This window comes from Anguilla anguilla, chromosome 6, assembly GCF_013347855.1.
Source record: "Anguilla anguilla isolate fAngAng1 chromosome 6, fAngAng1.pri, whole genome shotgun sequence".
In the NCBI taxonomy this organism is placed as follows: domain Eukaryota; kingdom Metazoa; phylum Chordata; class Actinopteri; order Anguilliformes; family Anguillidae; genus Anguilla; species Anguilla anguilla.
This window is the reverse complement of record NC_049206.1, coordinates 49,210,407-49,233,590: the sequence shown is the minus strand read 5'-3', so window position 1 is coordinate 49,233,590 and position 23,184 is coordinate 49,210,407. Positions and strand designations below refer to the sequence as shown.

The following is a 23,184-nucleotide window of genomic DNA, read 5'->3' as shown; positions in this document are numbered from 1 at the left end:
ACAGTTTATTAATCAATATTTGCAAAGTCATCGTTACAGTTGTTTTGCTTGTACAGGGTAATGGAGTTTAATTTGTGACCTGCAAAAAATGCATTATGTGTAAGGTGATAATTAATTGTTTTGTACTTTAATTTATACATAATTTGCAAAGTCGTCTGAGCGACTGGAAATTGACTTGCACTTTTTTAATTGTGCTTTGTGTTTATCTTGATTATGTTGCATTACTCGGAACCCCCCGCAGTTCAATCTTTGCGTCGCAATTCTCTCACGCAGCAATGTCAGACTAATGAATAAGATGATGAGGTCCCATAGCCCAAACTTTATCTTAAGGTCACCTTCTAAAGACTACAAACTTGCTATCTTTCTCTTGTCAACTGATGTCGGCAAAACTGAGGCCTGAGGGAGGGAAGCATTCTGCAGTCACCCATCTTAATGGCTCTTTTCATTCAAACCACTGAGCTTCTGACACAAAAAAAAGACGGACTGTCACAGAGAAACACTGCAAGTATTCAAGCTGTTGTCTAATTCTGAATTTAGACCTCAAATTAATATTTGCGACCTTTTTGGAAGATTAAGGAGACGGTTCCAGGATGCTTAAGCCTTCTGAGTCATTGACAAGCCAGTCTAAATCTTTCATTTTCTTTGCACGCCCCGCTACTTAATTGCAGTAGATTTGGTTGTGTGTGGAATGTTCTGTAGCTATAGAGTAGAATTACAGACAAAAATAACAATATCACTACTCCTGATTTGCACACAAAAAACTCCATCTGAGAAAAAAAAATAAAATGAAAAAAAGTCAAAAGGGTATTTCAAAAACTGGGCCAGAACCTGTTTCACAGACATGCTGTCTCTGCTGCCAACTTTTTGATGGTGCTTCTGAACAAACACGCACTTCAATGTTCAATGTCTCCGCTGTGCTTGTTTTAATGTTTCAATAATCCCAATGACTTCATAGTGTTTCGCAGAAATGAGGAACATCACTCCAGAACTAACGCAGATCATTGATGTTTCTTAAATTTTTACAGTGGAAATTATGATCCGTGGAGCATAACCATTTGAGTATACATTGTACTGAACTTAAAAAATACATACACATTTTATTTTCCAGTAACATAACACCTACACTTCAGAGAATTCTTATGATGAATAAACAGTGTTCACATTAGGGTAATTTACCTTTCAGGAATTAAATCAATATTAAACTAATAATAAAACAGTAAGTATAACCAAGTGCCAATTGTCCATTTTCTCCTTAACCTTGAAAAAATAAGCGCAGTGGTAAGATGGAGCGTTCTCCTAGGATATTGTACAAAAATGTGAAGTTGACTTCATTTTTACTTATTGTCAGCTTTATGGTTGGCTATATTGTCCTTAACAACCTATGCCTTTTGTTAATGATAATAAATTCCCTATCTAATGTTCAGGAATTTTAACTTTTTATTTACTTCTTTTTTTGTCATCTCAGTCAGCTATTTGAAGACAGTGCATGTTGCCTACATGTATTACACAATGTATTACTGGCATATTACACATTTTTGAACAAGCTAAAATTAATCTCATTTTAAAATAAAATAAGAAATGGACTTGATTCAAGTGGTTCAACACCAAAAAAAGAAGAGACAGTAAAGCAAATATACCTTGTCCTTGATTGCTATGATGAGTAAAGTTATTTAAATTATGACGACTAGGATTTGACAAATTTTGAGTTTTTGTCTCTTTTGTTCTGAAAGTACCACAGCAAACAGCGTAGTCCAAATTTTAGACACACGTCCGCGCTTTCTTTCTTCTTGTCCGAAATATTAAGACCCGCCTCCACTGCGCATCCATTCATCAGAAGGATGGTGCTGGGTCAGTTTCTCTTGCATTGTGTGGCTATTCCCTCTGTCATTCTACATGACAGACGTAGGGTATGCTCCAGTCTCCGCCCCATTGCTGCCGATGCTATTTGAGTGAGGGACGGATAAGCCGTTTATTCAGAGCTCGTTCAGCGTCGTCAATGGCAAGCAAGCGTTGTGGTGGAAAAGCGCATACTGACTAGCGACAATAACTTCCAAACGCACCATGGTTTCGACATCGATTCCTTGCCTGTGGATTACATTTTGCCTTCATTTATGTTGTTACACGAACCTAGGAATAGCACAAAATACGAAAGAAGGTAAGCGCTAAAGTTTTCTCTCCTCATCCTTGCATGCTGAACATTGACTCGACTGTGGTAAAGTGATATATAAAGCAAGAGCTGAAACTATAGCCTACATGCGTTGCGGCGTTCAAATGAGACAGATAGCCTACTCCAAACGTAATGACAGCACATTGAAATACTGAAAACTGCACTTATGAGCTGAATGAGAATGTAGAGCTTGTAGTAGTCTGTTATTTACAAATAATAACAGTAGGCTTACGGCAAGTGTTTGGTCGTATTTTAGCACTCTTTTATCAATGACAGCGAATGCTGAACCATTGCATACGAGAACTAAAAGGAAATGTTAATTTCAGAAAGTTAACTCGGCTCAAATTCTAGTTTTTTGACAATCTGGAGTTAAATAGCAAGCTACGTGTTAGCAGGAGTTCCGAAAGACTGCCCTTCTCAAAGCACAGTAGTAGCCTCATCAATGATCAGATTAAACTGCAAAAATGTTGCCACATACGACTCCGTCCTTCCTACCAAGAAAATAAAACTCAGACGCTTCGTAAATGTGTCATATTACGGTGGGGTTTTTTAAAATATCGTTTTCGAAAGAGATTAAACCGAAGCAGAACGCAATTAAAAGTATGTCACACTGCTATTGATGGGGAATCTCAACGACTGTCAAGTCTCAGCTAATGGTGAAGCGATATTCCCTATTTAAAACAAAAATAAATAAATAAATTATGTCCGTGGGATGCATGATTAGGAAATACCACTGTTTATGTGTACCTACTTGATTAGGTGTCATATTGCCAAATGCTGTTTTGACCTTCACTACAAATGCATAGCTTGCATTTAATCATTTTTAGGTCATGCTGCTGCGTACACTGGGCATTCAAACATATGAGTTGGCTAACAGTGAATGTAGCCTACATTATATAGTACATTTTAAATATTATTGAGATATCACCATATTCTAATAAAATTAACACGTGAAGTAAATAATGTCAGCCACTGCGTTTAGCTGATACTATACCCCATGGAATTTCAGTTATACAGGTATTTCAGGAAAGGATGCTATTTCAAACAGAGATTGAAAAAGTAAAGCACGCTCCAATCATTCGACAGTCTTCATGGAAAAAAAGAATCACTCAATCTAGAACAGAGCCCCCGATTTTACACATACAGGGGCATATTTTTTCACTTTTTGCTTGGGTATTTTTTAAAAGTTATTTTTTATCATCTTAATTATGTCATTGTTATAATTCAGGGTTTCGGCGCTGTACTATATAGCCTAATGCATTCCGATTAAAACGCGTTCTTGCTTTGTTATGTCGCGGCGTTGAAAGCAGGTGTTTTTGCCCTCTAACATTTTTGGTATTACACATTCACTCTAAATCGGTACCGCAGACCAAGTTGCAACAAATTGGTGGCGATGATGATGTTAGTTTCCACGAGTAAATGTGACGGTATTGTTTCAGGAACATCACTGGCTGAACTAGCAAAATGAGTAGGTCCCTCGCAGGGAACTGAATTGAGACAAAAAACATGCACTTGAATGAGACCTCATATTATTGTTGCGTGTCTTCCGAAATGTATAGCACGTCTCACTCGAGCAACTGCATGTTTTACTAGAAGAGCAGGTGTCAAGGCATGGCAGATGAAGTGTTTGATTTACTGCAGTGTATGTGTCCATTTGTTTTTTCTATAATTGCACATTAATCACCTTAGGAGACGGACGATGAACTATATTCTTTTTAGCATTGCCGCGAATTGATATTTTTCATACATTTTACGATAGGGCACAATGCTCCACAGGGAAATACATTATTAATTCCATTCTCTTTATTTATTTATTTATTTGTTTATTTATTTTGCCGTTAGTGATCCTGTTGGATTCTAAAGCTCAGCAGACAGAGCTGGAGTGGATTTCCTCTCCTCCTAGTGGGGTAAGTACTAAATTACTAAATTACTGTATCATACGTGAGTAACCTATATAATGAAGGCCTACCGAAATATTTTTTCATCTCAGTTTTCTTTCTGGGTAAATGCACTGGTGTCTTGCCTCAACTTCTTCAGAATCCAGTCTTCTCAATTCATTGTTGCATTGTTTTCCGTGAACTACAGTTAAGTCAAGGCGATACAGTTCTAAACGGGGTTTGGTTTAATTATGTAGCCTATTTAATAATACCATGGGGATGGTTACAACGCATTACTATATAGCAAAGTTGTATAGGCGGAGCAGCATGGCAACTACACTGATCCGTGAATTGAGCGCTCGTATCGCATCCTTGATATGGTGTCAGTATGAAGTGATTCGTTTTGCTAAGTATGTGTTGAGAATATTTAATTACTGGAAAGTTAGTAAGAAGCTTTAAGCTATTTATCAGACAACCCAGTTAAATAGATAATTTTATGACATATTGCGTATGTATTAACAGTATTCTATGATTGTTTTGAAAATAGAACCCACATAGAAAATAGTTTTGAATTGACCCACATAGTGTTTCTGCTGGAAAATGGGGGTTTTCGAGATAATAAGTAATAATTTGTGATTTGTGAACTGCTTCTGCCCGACTCAAGGAAAGTAGTCACTACATAGAGAAGGAAATCTCCTCTCCTGTAGACATTCTTTGAAATTTGCTTAGAGTCTTGGACTCTGGGTCTGAGAAAGGCCATTTGTGCACAATGTTTGTTTATGTAAATCAGGTCAATAGAGATGGCATTCCAGAAGTCCAGGCTGTTGGTGGCATTTGTGCGGAGGGTTGTTGCTAGTTTTGTCTTTGGGATTTGACTTATGGCCTGATTTTATTTTGACTACAAAATACTTTGGCCTTAAAGTTCAAGAATGGGTTTAAGGTCTTAGTTACGTCACCATTGTGATACACTAAACAGCTGTTTTATACCAAGCTTTAATAAACAACAAATGTTGTAATGAAGACAAGTAAAACACACTTCACTTCCTTATTCAAAATGAATCCAATGCCTTGTTCCAATGGAACAGGCACTAATTGGCTACCAAGAAAGAAAAAAACGTTCTTTCTTGGTAAAAAAAAAAAAAAAAAAAAAAGTTATTTCTAATGCTTTATTACACTGGCACTTCTTATGGATAAATGCATAGGATATCCTAGATGTGTCCTTGAAACAGTAATTTGTAGTTTTTTCAAACCCCAATCTGCAACCTTTATGATACAAGATGGATGCCAAGCAGTATATTTTATGTTCTCCCATTAGCCTGTGTTAGCATTCCTCTGTGATGTAGATTATTGGAATTTTCTAATGGAAACAGGTGTTATGGGTAACAGGCTTATGTATTTTTATGGTAATTTATCTGGTTAATGGTACAGCTTAATGGTTTTTAAAATAGTGCATAGTACATGATGAATTACTGTCAACTGTAAACAGAATAGATTGCTTCCTTTTATTGTTATTCTTATTCCACAATTTGATGACTCAGAGAAATACAAGTTTTTAGTTTATTTGTTTATTTAATGCAACTTTGAATGAATCCGGTATATAATTTTGTGTTGTAACAAACAATATACTTTTGGGAGAGAATAGGTGGATGTCATTATTATTATTATTTTTAAGTTTGGCACTTTACTAAGCAGAAATAGCCAAAATCTTAGAAATGCACAGTGGAGTTCAGTGTTTTTCCATGATACTACTGCATGTGCCTAATAGCTGTTTTCGCAAAATGTTGAAGCTGGAACTAGGATCTTGAAACATACAGATAGGGAATGGACACCATTATCATTAACTGAAGAATTGGAGTTCACAGTTAAACTCATATTAACAAAACATGACATAGGCTATATTCTTTCTCTAGCCTGTGCACTGTCCATTGATTATTTCTTTTAAACTACAGCAGGGGGGCAGGTTGAGGACCAGTCTGTTTCAGAATTTCATGCTGACTTCTTTTGTTAATTATTTAATTTGCCCAACAGTTACTTGGTCTTACATTTTTTCATAAACTGAGCTACAATGGCAGACTGCACATATCATTTCACATATCTTTAATGAAAATGTTTTGCTGTATCCTGATATAGGTGTGGACCAGCATTTCAGTGTACAGCTGTTTGGAAGTGAAGCCAGATTAAGTGGCTCGGAACAAAAACCAGCATACAGACTAGCCTGCTGGGAAGGGAGTTGTGCATCTTTGAACTATATTATGTCTTCAGAGAATGTTGGGGTAGAACCCCTAGGGTAAGTGTTCGGATGGCATCAAATGTCAAACTCCTGTCCTTGTCTTTCAGTGGGAAGAAATCAGTGGACTAGATGAAAACTATACCCCCATCCGCACCTACCAGGTCTGCCAGGTCATGGAGCCCAATCAGAACAACTGGCTTCGGACTAACTGGATAGAGAAGGGCGATGCCCAGAGGATTTTTGTGGAACTGAAGTTCACCTTGAGGGATTGTAACAGTCTACCAGGTGTGGTGGGGACGTGCAAGGAGACGTTCAACCTGTATTACCAGGAAACCGAGTCCGAGGTCGGTAGGAATATACGAGAGAGCCAGTACGTGAAAATTGACACTATTGCCGCCGACGAGAGCTTCACCCAGGGAGACCTGGGGGAGAGGAAGATGAAGCTGAACACCGAAGTGCGCATAATCGGGCCTCTCTCCAGGCGGGGGTTTTACCTTGCCTTTCAGGACGTGGGGGCCTGCATCGCCCTGGTGTCCGTCAAGGTGTACTACAAGAAGTGCTGGTCTATCATTGAGAACCTGGCCACCTTTCCGGACACGGTGACCGGGTCGGAGTTCTCCTCCCTGGTGGAAGTGGAGGGGACGTGCGTGAGCGACGCCGAGGAGGAGGCCGACAATTCCCCCAAGATGCACTGCAGCGCTGAGGGAGAATGGCTGGTGCCCATTGGGAAATGTATCTGCAAAGCTGGATTTCACCAGAAGGGTGATGCGTGCGAACGTGAGTATAGAAATTTCATTCAAATGCAATTGCCCTCACGATGGTAAGCTCTTCCAATACTGTGTAGACCAAATTTAGATTGAGCCTACATGTAGTACAATGTATCTGCCCAAAGAATGTTACTCGAGCTTGGTGGGTTTTTCTTCAGTTCGGCAGCACATTGGAACTTGGCCAAGAAGGAAAATTATATATGAAAAAAATAAATATGAAATTCGCTTAAATATAGAAGTAGTCAATTCAGTCAGCAAACTATTTTCTATTTTTAGAAACATATAGCCTATTTGAGAAGTGAATGTAATGGGAGCATTTTCCTCATCTTTTTCATATTAACATCTGCATATTAAATCCCATTTCACATCCTGGCTTTTTCTTCAGTTGTGCAGAAAATTTGACTTGCTAATTCTAGAAAGGATAATTCAGTCAAACATGCAATTGACAAGTAAGGTCATGTTAGGAAATTGTGATAGCAAACATAATTTGTTTTGCCCATTTGACAGCATAATGAAGGATAAAGTATGGGGGTGTGGGATTCTTCGTGTTCTAATTGGGATCCATGTTAATCGTTTGATTACCAGGCTCTTAATTTCTGCAGTTACTCTGTTGACACTGGGATTAAATGATAACATGCTCTTCGGTTTAGCTCTGTGTTCTTCTGCAAAAGTGTTTCTCTCGCTGGCAGTCAGCCAAACAATACACAGGTCTGGAGGAAGTCCAGGCAATCTTTCAATATCCCTCAGCCTCTCTCCAAAATGACCCTGACAGAGAAGCAAAGCAAATAACCACCTCCCTGTGGCATGTAGACTGTGGGCTACAATACAGTATAGAGGGTCTTAAAGGGAACTCCATAAACGTGTGGAGTGTACAGTCTTGTGCATGTGCATTTTTAGTTTTTATTTATTTGTCATTATTTTATTTTATTTTATTTTTTTGTTATCCAAATTGCCCGGCAATTAGGATTAAAATACTTCAGGTCACTGCATTGGAGCAAAGTATTGTTTTTGGTGCCCACCTGACTTCCCGCATAAAAATCCCAGTGAATAAAAAGGAAAGCATTTAGCCTCTGGAGTTTTAAGTGGCCTGTCTTGTCAGACAACCTTTTGTGTGTAAAATGGGTTCCCTTCACCGGAGCAGCTCATGAAGTACGCAAACCAGCAATAATTGAGCAGCGTGTCTCCCAGAGCAAATTAGTAGTCCATGCAGCTTTTGTGCTACACGTTTATCACAAGTTGCCATGTGAAGGGTGCTTCATAAATGTATTATACTTTATAAAAACCTAGCAGGCTGCCACTGCCATGCTGCAGCTAATGTTTTGAGAGGTAATTTAACAACAAAGAACTGATTCAGAAACCAAGGGAGCATAATGGTCAGAAAGAGAGGGTTTTCTGGTCATTTCTGGTTATTATAGAATAAATACATAAATGGCAAGACATGCATTGTCTGCTTCGTGTGTCTCTCGAGCAGCTGAGGGCATTGCATGATCTACCGACTGAGTACAAACAACGTAATGGCTTTGCTTTATATAAAATTAGAAAGCTGCTCAACTGAATGGGAATCACTGAACAAGAGGAAGGGCACGAAGAACTGAACTGTAGCCCTTCCGAGCAATTAAGCAATCCTATCCAATGAAGAAAAATTATAATTGAAGCTGTCCGTTTTGCTGTAAGGCTTCAATTAGGTAAATGTAACTGCTTTGGAACAACTTGAATATCTTCATAAAGAAAGAAAGAAAAAAACACACAAAAAACACCCTGCCTAGGCATTCATTCCACCATTCTAATTCTGGAAAGTAAGGGTCGGCAGCATGCCCAATAAGCCATTTGCCTTTTTTTTCTGATGTTTGGATGATACACAATACATAACTCAATATTATGTTGCGTTAATATGGTTGAGAAACAAAGTAATAATCATAGTATGATCAGGTTTTTACTGTTTCACTAAATGAACTAAGAAGACCTTAACACCTTCACTTAGGTATTTATACACGGTTCAGCACTGATACACTAATTTTGATTAATTGTATTTATTCACAGAAGTACCTTTGTCTTTCATGTATACAGTGCAATCATGCCTACTTTGAAATTGTTCAGGATTGATATCATGCTGTCACAAACCCATGCAGAATTTACAACAAGTGAACATAGGCATCAAAAAGAAATGAATAAATAACGAAATAATAAATAAATAAATAAATAAATAAATGTAGGCTAATGTAGTGGAAATTGCAATGCTGGTTTACTGCAGTTTTTCTTTAGTATAATGGTGGACTCTGCACCATTGATTGAAATGTCATTGCACGTAATTGAGGTTTTTTAAAGCAAGCAAAACTGTTAGCAATCATACCTGTTTTTAGAAAAATCTGTGTATTATTCCTGAAACCAGAGGTGATATAAAATCATCATATTGCCCAGCTCTAGTTCAGAGTTAAGAATCTCTGTTCCCATGGTGCCATAGAGGATTTATTATGGGATTATGTCAACTGTATTAAAATGATACATTGTTGTCAGAATTTCATATGCCTAATGTTGTTTTTAGACGTTTCGTGATATTGAATACTCACTGAGTGTTTAATCCATCAGTGTTGAATCCTATTGATGGGAAAATACCAAATTGCCTATGTCAGTGGAACAGTGTAGCAGAACATTTTAAAACAAAGACCTTTTAGAAATGGAGGGCATTAAATTACCGCATCTTCCTTTATCGCGGAGCGTACAGATCGTACTACAGTCCATATAGGCCCCCCTTAGCTTTCCTCTGGGACGTGATTCCACTCTGTCTTTCTGCGCCTCCCCCACCACTCCTCCCCGGCTCCCTTACTCACTTCTTCTCTTATGTTCTCGCTGTCTCTCTTACAACTCCCGTATTTTCCCCTGCTGGCGCAAACGCACAACAGATGATTGTGAGTGTACGGCAGCCCACTTGAAATATGAAGGAGTGGGGAGTGGGAGAGGTGGCAGGGATGAGCTGTCAATCACGCCTGTCCGGGAGCCCCGCCCCTCCGCGTGCCTGCGCGAGACTCCTCCAGAGTGTGTTGTGATCAAGTCACTCATCGCCGCTGGCCGAGGGACGGCTTGTCTTTCAGGTCCCTCTCTATCTCTGATTCTTTGCGGGGAGTCATCAGCACTACACAACAGTCGATTCTTTCTTCTCGTTCTTCTGATTCCTCCTGTTTTTTTTTCTTCTTTTCTTTTGGCATCCACTCATGTCTCATTTGTCCCCCAGCCAGAAAGAACTGTTTTATAGGTGTTGGGCGGGGGGGAAGAGGCTTTTGATGTGGCTTGTCATATGTGCAGAGTGTGTTTACACATGAAAGTCTTGCTTAACCATGGAGGCTGTTCATTTGAAGTCTCCTTCAGCAGTGGGCTTTTTACTGAAATGGAGGAATCTCGCAGATAGCCATCAGTGCCTTTGTTTCCCCGTTTTGCGCAATCCAAGGAATGCACTTTAATTTTATATGTGGCACAATTACATTTTACTGCTATCTCCTAGCTATGAGTTAGTGACAGTCGGCCTACTGGACTGTGAATTACCAAAAGACGGTGATATCTCCCCTCGCACAGATTGACCACGCGTTGTTTTATCTCGGCTATCAGTAGCCTACATTTTAACACTCAAATTAACGTGAAGATATCGCGACGTCAAGAAAACACCCGACGCCATCAATCCCCAGACAGTCAGCGGTTTGGACAGAAGTTAGTCAGAAAGTGATTGATGGGCAGAAACTCAGGGGAAGGCCCCATCCACAGACCACAAAAGGCTAGGTGTGTCACGGCAGCAGGGATGCAAGGCCCAGCCCCGGGCCCAGAGAAGGCCGCGTTTAGCATTTCAAATGAACCGGGAGTCAGGACTCCTCACAAATCTTTGACACCTCCCTGATTGATAAGGTGTGTGTATGCGCTCCAAATGGTAATCCATTACAAGTGTTGCTGAGCTTAATAATGTAAATTAAAGAGGGAACGTGGTCAGTCCCTGGGGATACCCCCGGACTTAAATCATTTGAAATTGAAATAATTGGTTGATGGATTGGGCTCCCGTCAGTGTCACTGTTGCTGTTCTGTCACAGTGACGGGGAGTTTTTTCCTCTGTTTTGCTGCTGGTGGCAGGTAGCGTGGTAAATGACACAGATGTGGCATTGTGTCTTCAGTGTAGTAAAGCTGACACGCTGACAGCCAGCGTGAGCTGTGTTATTGATTCCTCTTAAACTTAAGGTCTTCGATAACATCTGTCTTCGTTTTGGCGGGTTTAAAGCAATGGGTTTACAAAGCAAAAATATATATATGGGTAAATACGTACTTCTAAATGGTTAAATACTACATATGTGCCCTGTGGTTAATTACAGTCACCATTCATTTTAGGATGTGGCATAGCCATTAGTGTGTTTTAAATACATACGCAAGTGATTTTCACAGGATAAGATTAACATATGTGCCTTAGCCCTGTAATCACAGTTGTTATAAACAAACATACACACACACTCTAACACACACACACACACACACACACACACACACACATACGCCACAAGCACACACACACACACACACACACACACAGCCACACACAGAAAAATAGGGATATGTGCTTGTTTTACAGAAGGAGAACAAGTCACTGGGAAAAATTGGAGGGCTTTCACGCTACAGAGTCCTTCTAAGCCCGTTTAAAAAGTCCTCTCTTTGTCTTCTGGGTGTTAGGGGGGAAAAAAAAGTGCAAGGTTATGTAATAAGTTATTGATTTTCTCCTTAAGAGAAGATTGAAGTGCAGAACCACCCTTTCAGAGGCTCTCCGAGGAGCGGCGGCGGTGACAATAGGGGCCTCCCGGGCCGGCTCGCAAGGTGTTAAGATCTCGGCCAGCCACATATCACTTTCACCCAAATGCCACGGGGAAACCTCGCTAAACGGCGAGACATTGTCTTCGCTGACACCGCGTTCGCCTGTCCGATCGCATCCTTCCCAACAGACAGCGGCGAGCAATTACAAAAAAGACATCTGTGCCAAGGTTTAGATAGCTAAAGAGAGTAAGCTTAAGATTGTAAGAGGTATGGAACCGGGGATCGATGAAAACGTCTAGACCTGTTAGCGCAAGCCGGGGATGAGGGGCCCGGGGAGCCGCTGGGAATGGGCTTTTGTTTCGCGGGAGGAAGGGGGGGGGGAGGGGGGCGAAGAGGTGACTCCTTAGGCGCCCGGGGTCAACCGCCGCGCTCATCCATCTTCCGTCAGTGGCAGCGTCCTGTCAGCTCAGCGCTCACGTTACTAAGCAGAAGAGGCAGGCCTCCATTGTGGCCAGCCGGCACGTTTGCAGCCAAGTGTAAATGAAGTTAATATTCACTGACCTTATGCATAGCCAATGAGAGACCTGGGCATCACCTTGGAGATAATGCCATCTCGTGCGAAAGAAGAAGAAGAGAAAAAAAAAATCACAAAAGGTCCATCTCCTTTTAGGGTTTGTGCTTTTTGCACTAATGCGAGTATCTGAATCGGTGTGCACACGCACCGCTGTTTGGATGAAAAAGCTGAAATGCATGCTGGGCATTTTATGCTCAGGTTCCCAGGCGGTTTATATTATTACTTTTCGGTCATCGAGGGTTCCTACTTCCCCCATGAATTCTGCGGTACTGAAATCCAGCGAGGACATAAATAGGGTTTTTTTTCCCCTAAATAGTCCACAGCACAGTTTCTGTTTTTCCACAGTCATAATCCAAAGTAGATATAAATAGGATATAAAGCTACTTTGTAGCCATATACATACGATCGAGTTTCTACAGCTTTTGAAATAGCTAAGAAGAAAATGCTTTCACCACTTCTGTGGGGCAGAGGCCAAATTTCTTCTCAGTCCGAAGTGGACATAACTCAATAAGGAGGAGCTCTTTCCCAAGAAATCTATTAGACCTATATTGAAAGCAAAAAATGGGAGCTGGATTTCAGTGATGAAAAATGAAAACCATAAAAATTCATTTTATTGTTCTGTTTGCTATTTACTATGGCCCATATAATTAAATGTGAATGTTTATGGGAGAAAATGCAATATGTGGCATCAAAACAATATAAGAAATCTACTCACTACCACACTGCGTATTTGGTCTTGCATGCAATCTGAAGCCTGGACACATAATGGAAATATTTTTTTCTGTGAAAATGAAAGCTGGCCAACTTTCATTGTGTCCGAGGAAGACGTTTTCTGAAATGATATACGTTTGCAAAGGTGACACTGAATCCAGCATTAAAAATGAATAGCTTGCTCATTATTCCGCGGCTCTCCGCTCAGCATTTTAGCAACACCCTGTGCCCTTTGACTTTGCTCCGCGGCGAGGCTTTCTACAAAAACACGGCAGAGAACGTTCAATTTCCCTTTAAAACGGAATTGAAACACGGCGAAAATGCATCGTAATTGTATTAATCATGCGCCCTCTGTGACCTTTTAACGTTCACGTCCATTCGAACAATACAGAGAAAGAAAAATGTTATTTAATTTGTATTTATTTTAAAGAGGCATTGGAAGAATAGTGAAAATGCACTAGAATGCAATGTACTGTGTTATAGACGTATGTGCAGTGCTGCTCGTGCCAGGTTTGGTGAGGGGGAAAAGCACGGAGCTCGAAGGAATTAATTGCCAGCTCTTGGTGGGAAAAACACGCGGTTACAAAAATAAAGACGTTTTTCAAAATTCTCCGCAGCTGCAGGATTGACACGTCTTACTCTAAAGCCGACTGGCGGAAATAATCGAAACGGCTCAGAGCTCCGCAGTGCAGCGCTTAATGTAAATGTGACAAGCAAGCCGGCCTAATTATCATGATTATAATCCATAACCGCGTAGTTAGCGTTTATTTAAATGGGGCCGCGGCCGGGGGCCCGGGGGTTGCGCTCCGCGCGGACGGATCGCTTTCCTACCGGCCTCACGTGACGACCCGTCTGACCCCCCCCACCACCCCAACGCGCTGAATGATGCATGTCCCCGCGGCAGTGACGCCCCCTCTTTCCGAGAGCAGGGGTGGAAGGGGGGGTTGCTGAGGGGGGGGGCACGCCGACGGCCCTTTGTGCATCGCCCGGGGGCGGGTGGGGGCCTGCCAACAGGTCAAACGGCTGGTTTGACATCGTCCCCACGTTCAGCTGCTCCTGCCTTCGGAAGCAGGACGGCTGAGGTGACGAGGGGCCAAGCCGGTGATAGCCTAACGTTTTTTTTTTTTTCCCAATCGTGCTTTCCAACTTATTTTTTTTAACCGCCGATTAGTCGTGGTGTGGGGGGTGAGGGGGGAGGCATCGGGGGGGGGGGGGGGGGGGGGGGGGGGCATCAGGGGTCCTATCCCTTCCGCTTTCATCTCCATTAATAACCGGCTCTCTTTTCTCCCTCAAACCCCTTTCATCGTAAGTTCTTTCCGAACCTTCCACGTACTCTGCTGCAAGTGACCGCCCCTCCCCCAAGCCCCCCTACACCCCCACCCCTTCTGAGTTAAATGAACTAAAAGAAAGTCGATTAGGCAGGGACATTTTCCACATCAGGATGAATTCATTAGGAAAGCCTAACACCGCATGATGAATGGAAGCTGTGGAGAAGTTTCTGGAAGAGGACATACATTTTGTGGACACACTGTTCAGTTCCTGTCCAGGCAGAACAAGTCCAATAAATTATGTAATGTAATTGATTTAATGTTAAAGTGTCCTTTGTTTGGAGTTGTGCTATACTTACTGAATCAGCACAGTAGCATGGATAGAAAACAGTGCAGGGCAGTTGTTCAAGTGTTCACAGCTGTTGTAAAAATGCTACTGCAGTAGTACAGGTTTACATGCTGTGATGGTACATGCTGTCGCGGACAGCAGGATGTTGTGTTTTTCAGTTGTATTTTCTGTTAAGCGGAAACAAATGTGGATCATGGTAAAGAAGGACAATTACCTGTTCTTAGCTGAGTCGACAGAATTCACATAAAGTAGCTTTTTGTTGAAACTTCTTGGCTATTCAAAGCTCACTGCTTTTTTCTCCTTATCCTGCAATATCAGTTAAAGCTTTTTCCTTTTGCAAAAACAGTTTGGTGAGTGAATTCTTAAACCTGCAAAACATCTTTCATTAGGATAGAAATATAAAACACACATTTAGTCGGAATTAAGGTACCACAAATATTTGCGTTATGCGACCTTGAAAAGTACTCGGTGTTTGGTTTTTTTTAGAGAGCAGCCTGAGGTGTGCTTTAAGTAGACTGTAATGTAAGAAAATGCTAAGCTTTTCTCCATTTCTCTGAGAAAGGTACTGACCTCCCTCTAAGCACAGGTACCACGTATGAATGGTGTGGTTGTCTCTGTGTCCCGAACTTGCAAAAGCCAGTCGGCTCTTTTCAAGCAATGCAGGGAGTTATATGTGAATTGGGAGAATGTGATTGTTTCTTTTTGCCATTTAATCCCCCAGACTCTAAAACTATAATCTACTTTTTGCCATCTTGTTTTACACTCCAGGACTTATTCTACCCAAATGTAGGTGTGGACTTTTTAAAATGGTTTGAAGGAGAATAGTGCTGACACAGTATCTATGGTTTTGCTGTGCTTTCTTGCAGGGCTTCAATGAGTTCCTCTGTTTTGTGATTTATTCCACTCTTTCCTGAGCTGTGAATAGGGCTTTGACTAATGAGTAAAATAGTTTTTTCCTACATAAACATGGTGTGATGACCCCAGTGATCACTGAAAGTGAATCACCAAAACAGACTGTGAAGAAACATTTGCGTTTCCTTGTAAATCAGACTTAAGGACAGATGCTGATTGAATACAAGCCTTTGTCTTCAGAGTTGGAAGATTAGAATTGAAAGCCAAAATGTGTTATTACTTTTGGTGTGTCTGTGTGTGTGTGTGTGTGTGTGTGTGTGTGTGTGCGTGTGTGTCTGGCCCGTTATAATTCATGCATCTTGTAAAAAAGCTTTGACTAAGCAAAAAGGCTCTTGTGAACTATGTTAGGATGTTGATCTTAGTAAAACATGTGCTTAACACAAACAGAACAGAAATTCAATCAAAGGAGCTATTAATATAATTGGTTGTGTAAATTGTGGTAACACAGTAAAGTAGTATTCTACCACTATGTCTGTTTACAGCTCTGGAATAGTGAGTAAGATCAGGCTGGAAGTTTAATGTGCTATTCATTAGGCGAGACTTTCAGCGCATTGCACACAAACTAAGATGTATACGATGACACAAAGCATGTTTAAAACATGTCCCCTTTACATGGTGGGGTTGAACACACTCAGAATACAGTGTACAGGCTCAGTCAGCGCATTGCTTTTAACCATCCTTTTTTAAACCGTGACCAGGCAACACGTGTCACTCAGTGACCTTAAAGCAAACAAACAACGCAGTGGGAAAATAAATAGCGCAAATGTAAAAAAAAACAAAAAACAAAAAAAAAAAAAACCTTGGCGTGCTTCGCGTCTCAGTTGAACCGTGATTAAAGCTGATAGTTGCAAAGGCGAGTCCCCCCCACCCCCCTTCGGTGCGGGCGGGAAATGTTTAAGAGGGACGGCGGCGGTTTTCGGAGGGCGAAAATAAACTGTTTCCTTTATCGCGGGTGACCCGCTCCGCCTGGCATTCATCAGCGGCCGGGCCGGTGTGGCCGTCCCGTCGGCCGCTCTTTCGGCGTACCTCTTTTATCACTCTAATGGGGCGCTATCTCCCAGTTACTCCTCGTCTCTCCCGGCCGCTTGCCGCCCGGTGTTTTTCTTTTTTTTTCGTGGCGAGACTCGGCGCGCGGGCGGATTCAACGCATAATCAGGTCGGACGGGAGAGTGGCCGGGGGGGGGGGGGGGGGGCCAACCACGACGGGGCGCGCCCACTCGGTCCTCGGGGGTGGCACCCGGACGTCGCTCTCTTTGGATGTAAGTCAGTAGCACCTGACTCCCCCCGCCCCCTCACCCCCAAACCCTATTCAGGATTATCCCAAATGGAGTGTTCCTCCAAGCCATTCCTAAACTAAAATGAGACAGATTCGAGGAAACGTGATATCGCTCCTCGTCCCTGCAGACCTGAAATTGCCTCTGCCCTTGATGGTGGAAAAGATAGCTACCGTGATTTAATGGCAGGGCTAATGGGAGGGGATACTTTTCAGATTTTTGCAGACTCTTTTTTTTTTTTTTTTAAGAGATCTTTTGCTTTATGGTAAAGGTAATACTAGCTGCAAGGCACACTGTGAAATCTAATCTGTCAGTCAAAGCGCTGCATTAACCGAAAGAAAACAATCGCGGTGCCATTTTGCGACACCAGGACTTTAATAATAATTATCGACTGGAATGGCTACAGGAAACAATATCTCACACTGTCACAAAAATGTCACCCTGGGTTCAGAATATTATCCATCTTTTTTTTTTCTTCTTTTTCTTCTTTGCGGCCTTTCTAATGTCCGTCCTTTACTCGGCAAATATTTTGAGCCCCTTGGATGCAATTCAAGAATTTTAAAAAGCTGTGCAGAAAAACTAGTATCTTAAACCAATAGAGCATTTTATTTTTGTGTGTGTCTGGGCAAGATAACGCGGCTTTGTTTTATCCGCAGTCTCTCAGTCTGGAGCGTGATAGAGACGTTCTCACAGCTGTAAGCCGAAGCTTATTCCTCGCTGAGTTCTGAAGGCCTTCCTTTACCATCAGTGCAGTGTATAAAAAAATGCTGACTGCAGTCTGTTTTCTCTTCTCCGACTGCGAAGCCTTGACCACTCGAAGGCAAATTACAGACACACAGACTCTCTCTCTCTCTCTCTCTCTCTCTCTCTTGCTAAGAAGCCTGGTAGAAATGCCAGACAGTTTTTAATCTTTTTTTTTCCTGCACTGCTCAACCTCCGCCTTGTTTTCTAAGTAGTGACTAATTTCTTCATGTTGTAATTGGGTCGAGTGTTTATCTCAGCCTTTCAGTTGTTCGCTTTAGCAACTGTTGATCTGGAATGAGGCAAAACTATGAGCTGTTGAAACGAGGCCTGTTCTCTGTTGTTTGTCATTTGAGCTTGCCGTGGGAGTAAAGTATTCCGAAAACTAGGGAAGAGGACACGGTTATGACATTGAAAAGGCGCATCAAGGCATGCGGAAAGGATGATGCAAAGATTGATATTTTCAACCAGAGCAATACCCTGAGCTCCTCCTGTTTGCACTCTCTTCCTACTTTAGTAGACACGTACTGTACATCCTTTCATTGGAACACTCCCAATATTGTGTTTGTAATATGTCTGTTAGTGTAGGATAAGTTTTCTTATTTCTTTGATACACAATCATTTTTGAATATGTTTTGAATATGTATTCTGCACCAGAGAATACACTCTTCAAGTCACTGTATTTTTTGAGTAGCATTTCGGGGAAAGAGTGCTTTGGTGATACGTGACTTGTTCGGATAGGAATGCGAGTGCTGGACGGCCATGTTTATACATGTCATTCACAGTGAAGCTGGAGTATCCGGGACCTGAAGTAGAGGCGAGCGTAGGTGGGGGGGGGGGGGGTGTGTAAATGGTTACTCATGTCTCAGTTTTATTCGAAGCCTAATCTGGAGCCTTTTTCCTTTCTGTTGATTATCTAAACATTTCTGGAAAACCGAAGCCTTTTAGACACATCGATAAACAACGGCTGATTTTAAAAAAGGTTTTTTGAAATAAATAAACGTGGCTTGCGCAGAAAAACTGCAACACGGAGGATTGTTTACTTTCCAGAACTCGTCTTGCACTGACTCTGATACCGCTAATCTGGGGCTTGTAGTTTTTTTCGCCCGTCGAGCGTCTGGAGCTGGGCTCTCTGTGTGTGCAGGAAAGGAGAGTGGGCCGTGAACCAAGCCGTGATCCTCTCCTCCAGATGCTAGCCCTCCAGCTCGCGGCTCTCTGAACGAGGAGGAAAAGGCAAACAGACACAGTGATTTATCACAATGTTCAAACAGGCTGCGCGTTAGAAACGCTTAACTGGCATGTGTAGCCAATCCCGCGGCTGTGGCGTTGGCGGTGTCACGTGGCCACTATCACAGACTGCAAGGGAAAGACAACAGCACGTTGTCATTTCATTAAGTGCCAGAATATTTAGCCATTTATTTAGACATTAATTAATGTTTAAAATATTTTGATTGCACATTTAATGTGAGAAGGACACAGATAATCAAAAAGAGCACAAGGCTGAAAGTTATAAGGCTGATATTCACTATGCAGTGTTCCTGTTTTACTTTAGCTTGACTTTGCAGAGCAAGATGGCTTTTCAGAGCACTAAGCTTCTCTCACCTTTTCAAAATTCTGTTTTCAATTACGCAAACTTATAGGTAAAGAAACACGAGATACAATCATGTCATTTTTTTTTTTTTTTTTTTCAATGCTGAAAACGATCTTATTTCATTAAGCCAAGCATTGAGATAAATTCAGTTTGACAGGGCTTTCATGTTTCTGAAACTGGACTACCCTGTTCCTTTTATTTCGTGCCATGGCATGAATGTTACAATCTGAATTCTATATATTTTTTTTTCAATTCTGTTTTTTTTTAAATATACCTTTCCTGCATCAATTTATGGGAATGCTGAGACTCCATATGTGAGCTATGAGCAATTGTTGATCTGGGTTGTTGATATGCAAATCTGTATTTCTGTTATTTGTGAAAATGGGTGTAATATTTTGTGGGTACAGAAACATGATTAATGTTAAATGAATGTGGATTCAGTAATTTACATGAACAGCAGATTAACTGAATTTATGAGTACAGATTAATATGTCAAATCTGAAATGTTTCTATTTCTATTCCCTAACTTCAGTTTCAGTTGTACTGTTGTGATTTATAATGAAATTAGCATTTGCACTTGATAAGTTTACCAGTAATATTTGACATTAATCTAGATCTTTTAACTTCAATACACTTGGCAGATTTGTTATATTTGCTCATAGTTAGAATTTATTGTGCTGTAGTAAGGTAAAGGATTACAAAAACTAGAGTATACACTATTAGCCATGGAGCTTGGGTGTTCCCACAACACATGCAAGTAGCCATTGGCCATTTGGGAATAATTCATGAAATGACTTTGATCCTTGACACTCATTGTACCCTAATCTTTTGAATATAAATAATCATTTTGTATTTTTGCAACTTTGGATGGGGGCATACCAGTCTAATATCTGTGGTGCCTTAATCGCAACTTGAGGTTACATTTTGTTGTACAAATATTTAAAACAAAAGTTCATCACAAGTTTGGAAAATCAGTGCACCACATCAATGGAATCATATTTTCAACATTATATTGTTGACATTATATTGCAGCACGTTTCCATTTCCGTGAAAAGGTTTTAATTTTGGTCGTCTGGTTTCTTGTTTCTCTCCAGCCTGTGGCCGCGGGTTCTACAAGTCTTCCTCCCAGGATCTGCAGTGCTCCCGGTGCCCGGCGCACAGCTACAACGACCGGGAAGGCTCCTGGCGCTGCGACTGCGAGGACGGCTACTACCGGGCCGTCTCGGACCCGCCCTCCGTGGCCTGCACGAGTAAGCGCCGCCGCCGCCGCCTGCCAAACTGCCGCCGTGCGCTAGCTGCCCGACCATCGCGCGTCAAGGCCCCTTAAAATGGCCGCCCCCGCCCACCGCCGCGTCTTAATAAATCGGTAAACTGTTGACACATAAATCAAACACCCACTGCCGGCTGCAGCGCTGTGAGCTGTAAACTCGCTAGCGTCGGGTAGCTCGCCTTAAATTGTTCTTCCATTATATATGCTGTGCAGACGTGTTGTACCGTATAGCATTTAAAGCTGGGAACCCAGGTCCCTGCACATCTTGAAAAGTAAAAATAATAATAATAATAATAATAATAATAATAATAATAATAATAATAAAATTATTTGGAGTAAGACTCGTGCAATATAGCACTATAAACTAAATTATACACTTTTCAAAATGTGAACCGTTTCTGATGTTGATCTTTGACTCTGTGCATTCTCCTTAGCCTATTACTCGTGGGATTGCAAGCATATAATGACTAAATGACTGTGATAGCAGAGAAAGGAAAATCAAAATGACTTGTCAGTACTGGCATATGATTTCGGAACTGTATGTTTGATTTCCATACACATTTCCCATCCACACACAACTGGTATTTCCTGAGAAAAAAATGTGCTTTATTCCCAGCATTGAAAATGCTACATTTTCAGGAAAATAGTTAACCCTAGTGTAGTATACAATATTACCAAAGATGTGTCAACCAGTCTAGGAGTCCCCACTGCCAAAATTAAGAGTGCTGGTTCTGGCAAAAATCTTATATACAAACCAGACCTGTTCTCCTTCCAGCCCAGAGCTCATCAGCCACATGCTATTCAATATCCCTGAATGCCAATATGCCTTTAAAATTATGTTCAAGGACTTGCTTGTGTTTCTCCTTTTCTTTGTTTTTTTGCCTTTGCGGGTAGCTAATGATCACTGGAGCAATTTGCCATTTCCTGTCTAAAAGATTGCAATTATAGTCAGCGGCAGCCTAGCAGCTTCTCATGTCTCCATTTGTCCCGGTGAGTGTGGCAATTATGTGACAGGCGTTGATGACTTGTTTACTTGGGCAAGGGATCCATTTAGGTAGGCGGGGCTCTCCCTTTCAGATCCCTGAAAATGGTCTCAGTTGCAGTTTCCGCGTAGAGTTGGCTTCACAGAGGTGGATTGAGGAGCAGTGAATTTAGCTTACTTAAACAAATGATATCCCTTGTTGGGACAGGAGTCTCATTAAGGAAGAATCTGGAAAATGATCCTTTTTTCCCCCCTCTGACAGGTTAATTCATCGTTCGCGCCCCGGTCCAAAATTTCCTCTGGTTTTTTTTTTTTCTGTTAACAGAAGTTCCCATTTCCAGTCTTAATTCCGTGACTAACTCAAAAGGCAGAACTCACTGTAAAGCAATTTGACCTAATTGCTGCCCGGTTCCCCCCAATCAGTAAAAGGGGTAGACAAAAGACCCACATTCACCATGTAACCGCTCAGATCATTTTATGAATGACAGGTCCATTACTTTCAACTCCGGCACTGCTGTGGTTTTACTGTCTGGAGATGAATAACTATAGTGTTCTGCATTTTTGGTACTCACTTGACCAAGGGAAAAATACACACGCAAGAAGAAGAAGAAGAAGAAGAAGAAATAAAGGGTAAAATACTTTTTCTCTGTGCTGTTGTGACGAATACTATGAAAACTGTAGCTACTATATGTCCATACATCCCCATTTATCTCAATTATCTCAGGATTACCTTATTTTGACTACAGGAGTTGTCAGAGGTAGAGATTTTCTGTGTGGGTTTTGCAGCGCTTTTGGATTGAATAGTAATTGGATGTGCATTTACATTCTTTTGAATAAACAGCCTGATTGACAGATTCTTAAATGAGCACTTGGAAGCCTACAAAATCTTAGGCTCATGACAAACAGTGAGACATCTCTTCAGAGCATGGATTAGGCAATTCCAATTGTGAGGAGAAAAACAAGATTAAGATATGTTGTAAGGTATATAAACGGATGGATTTCGCTGAAAAATAAATCTTACTCTTAATCTTCCTTTTGAAAAGGCGTCCAAACACAACATATTTCTTTTAAAAAGTTTTTGGTGTATTCATACAATAATCCCATTGAGAGTCATTTACTTTCTCCATATTCAGACCTCTGAGATAATGAGATATGTAGAGCGGGCTTTTGCTTTTTCTTTTGGTGCAGAGGAGAGACGCTGGATGTTGATAGGTTTCCGAGCCTCCTCATCAATCACATGACAGCTGTGTGTGGTGCTGGCATGAGAGCAGTCTAAAAAGGGCAGTTGTGTGCACACCCGCCCCCCCAGCCCCCCACCCCTCGCCCCCTCCCCCGCTCTCTCCCCTTGTCCGCCACCTCACTAAGTTGACATCTCGTGGAGCCTTCATCCCGCCATCCAGTTGCTAGGGGACCGAGCGGGGGCTGGAGAATATGGAGCCGTAAAGAGCTTCCTCTCCTCCTGTCATGTGCAATCGCCCATTTTCCGCAACTTTTCACTCATCGTTTGGAATGCATTAATGGCCGCGCCGGAGAAGCGGGGCCAGGGGTCAGTACCCGTGTTTGTCGATCAAAGGGTTTCTGCTCGGTTGATGTGATTTAATGTAATCTTCCTCCCCCCACCTTAAATCCATATGGTTTGTCCCTTCAGTCAGTGACTAGATCCTCAATAGGCAATCGATTAGCTAAGCTATGCAG

At 41.5% G+C, this 23,184-nt stretch overlaps 1 protein-coding gene across 4 annotated transcripts in view; it reads left to right on the top strand.

Moving 5' to 3' along the window:
• The first annotated feature begins 1,964 nt into the window (after positions 1-1,964).
• The window catches only part of epha7 (eph receptor A7), a 60,557-nt gene continuing 39,337 nt past the window's right edge, over positions 1,965-23,184 (top strand). For all 4 annotated transcript variants that reach the window (XM_035423323.1, XM_035423321.1, XM_035423322.1 and 1 more), the window contains exons 1-4: positions 1,965-2,155; positions 4,010-4,074; positions 6,382-7,051; positions 20,332-20,487. In XM_035423323.1, coding sequence (XP_035279214.1) covers positions 2,062-2,155; positions 4,010-4,074; positions 6,382-7,051; positions 20,332-20,487 — 985 coding nt within the window. In that variant the 5' untranslated portion in view covers positions 1,965-2,061. The remainder of the gene's footprint in view (positions 2,156-4,009; positions 4,075-6,381; positions 7,052-20,331; positions 20,488-23,184) is intronic.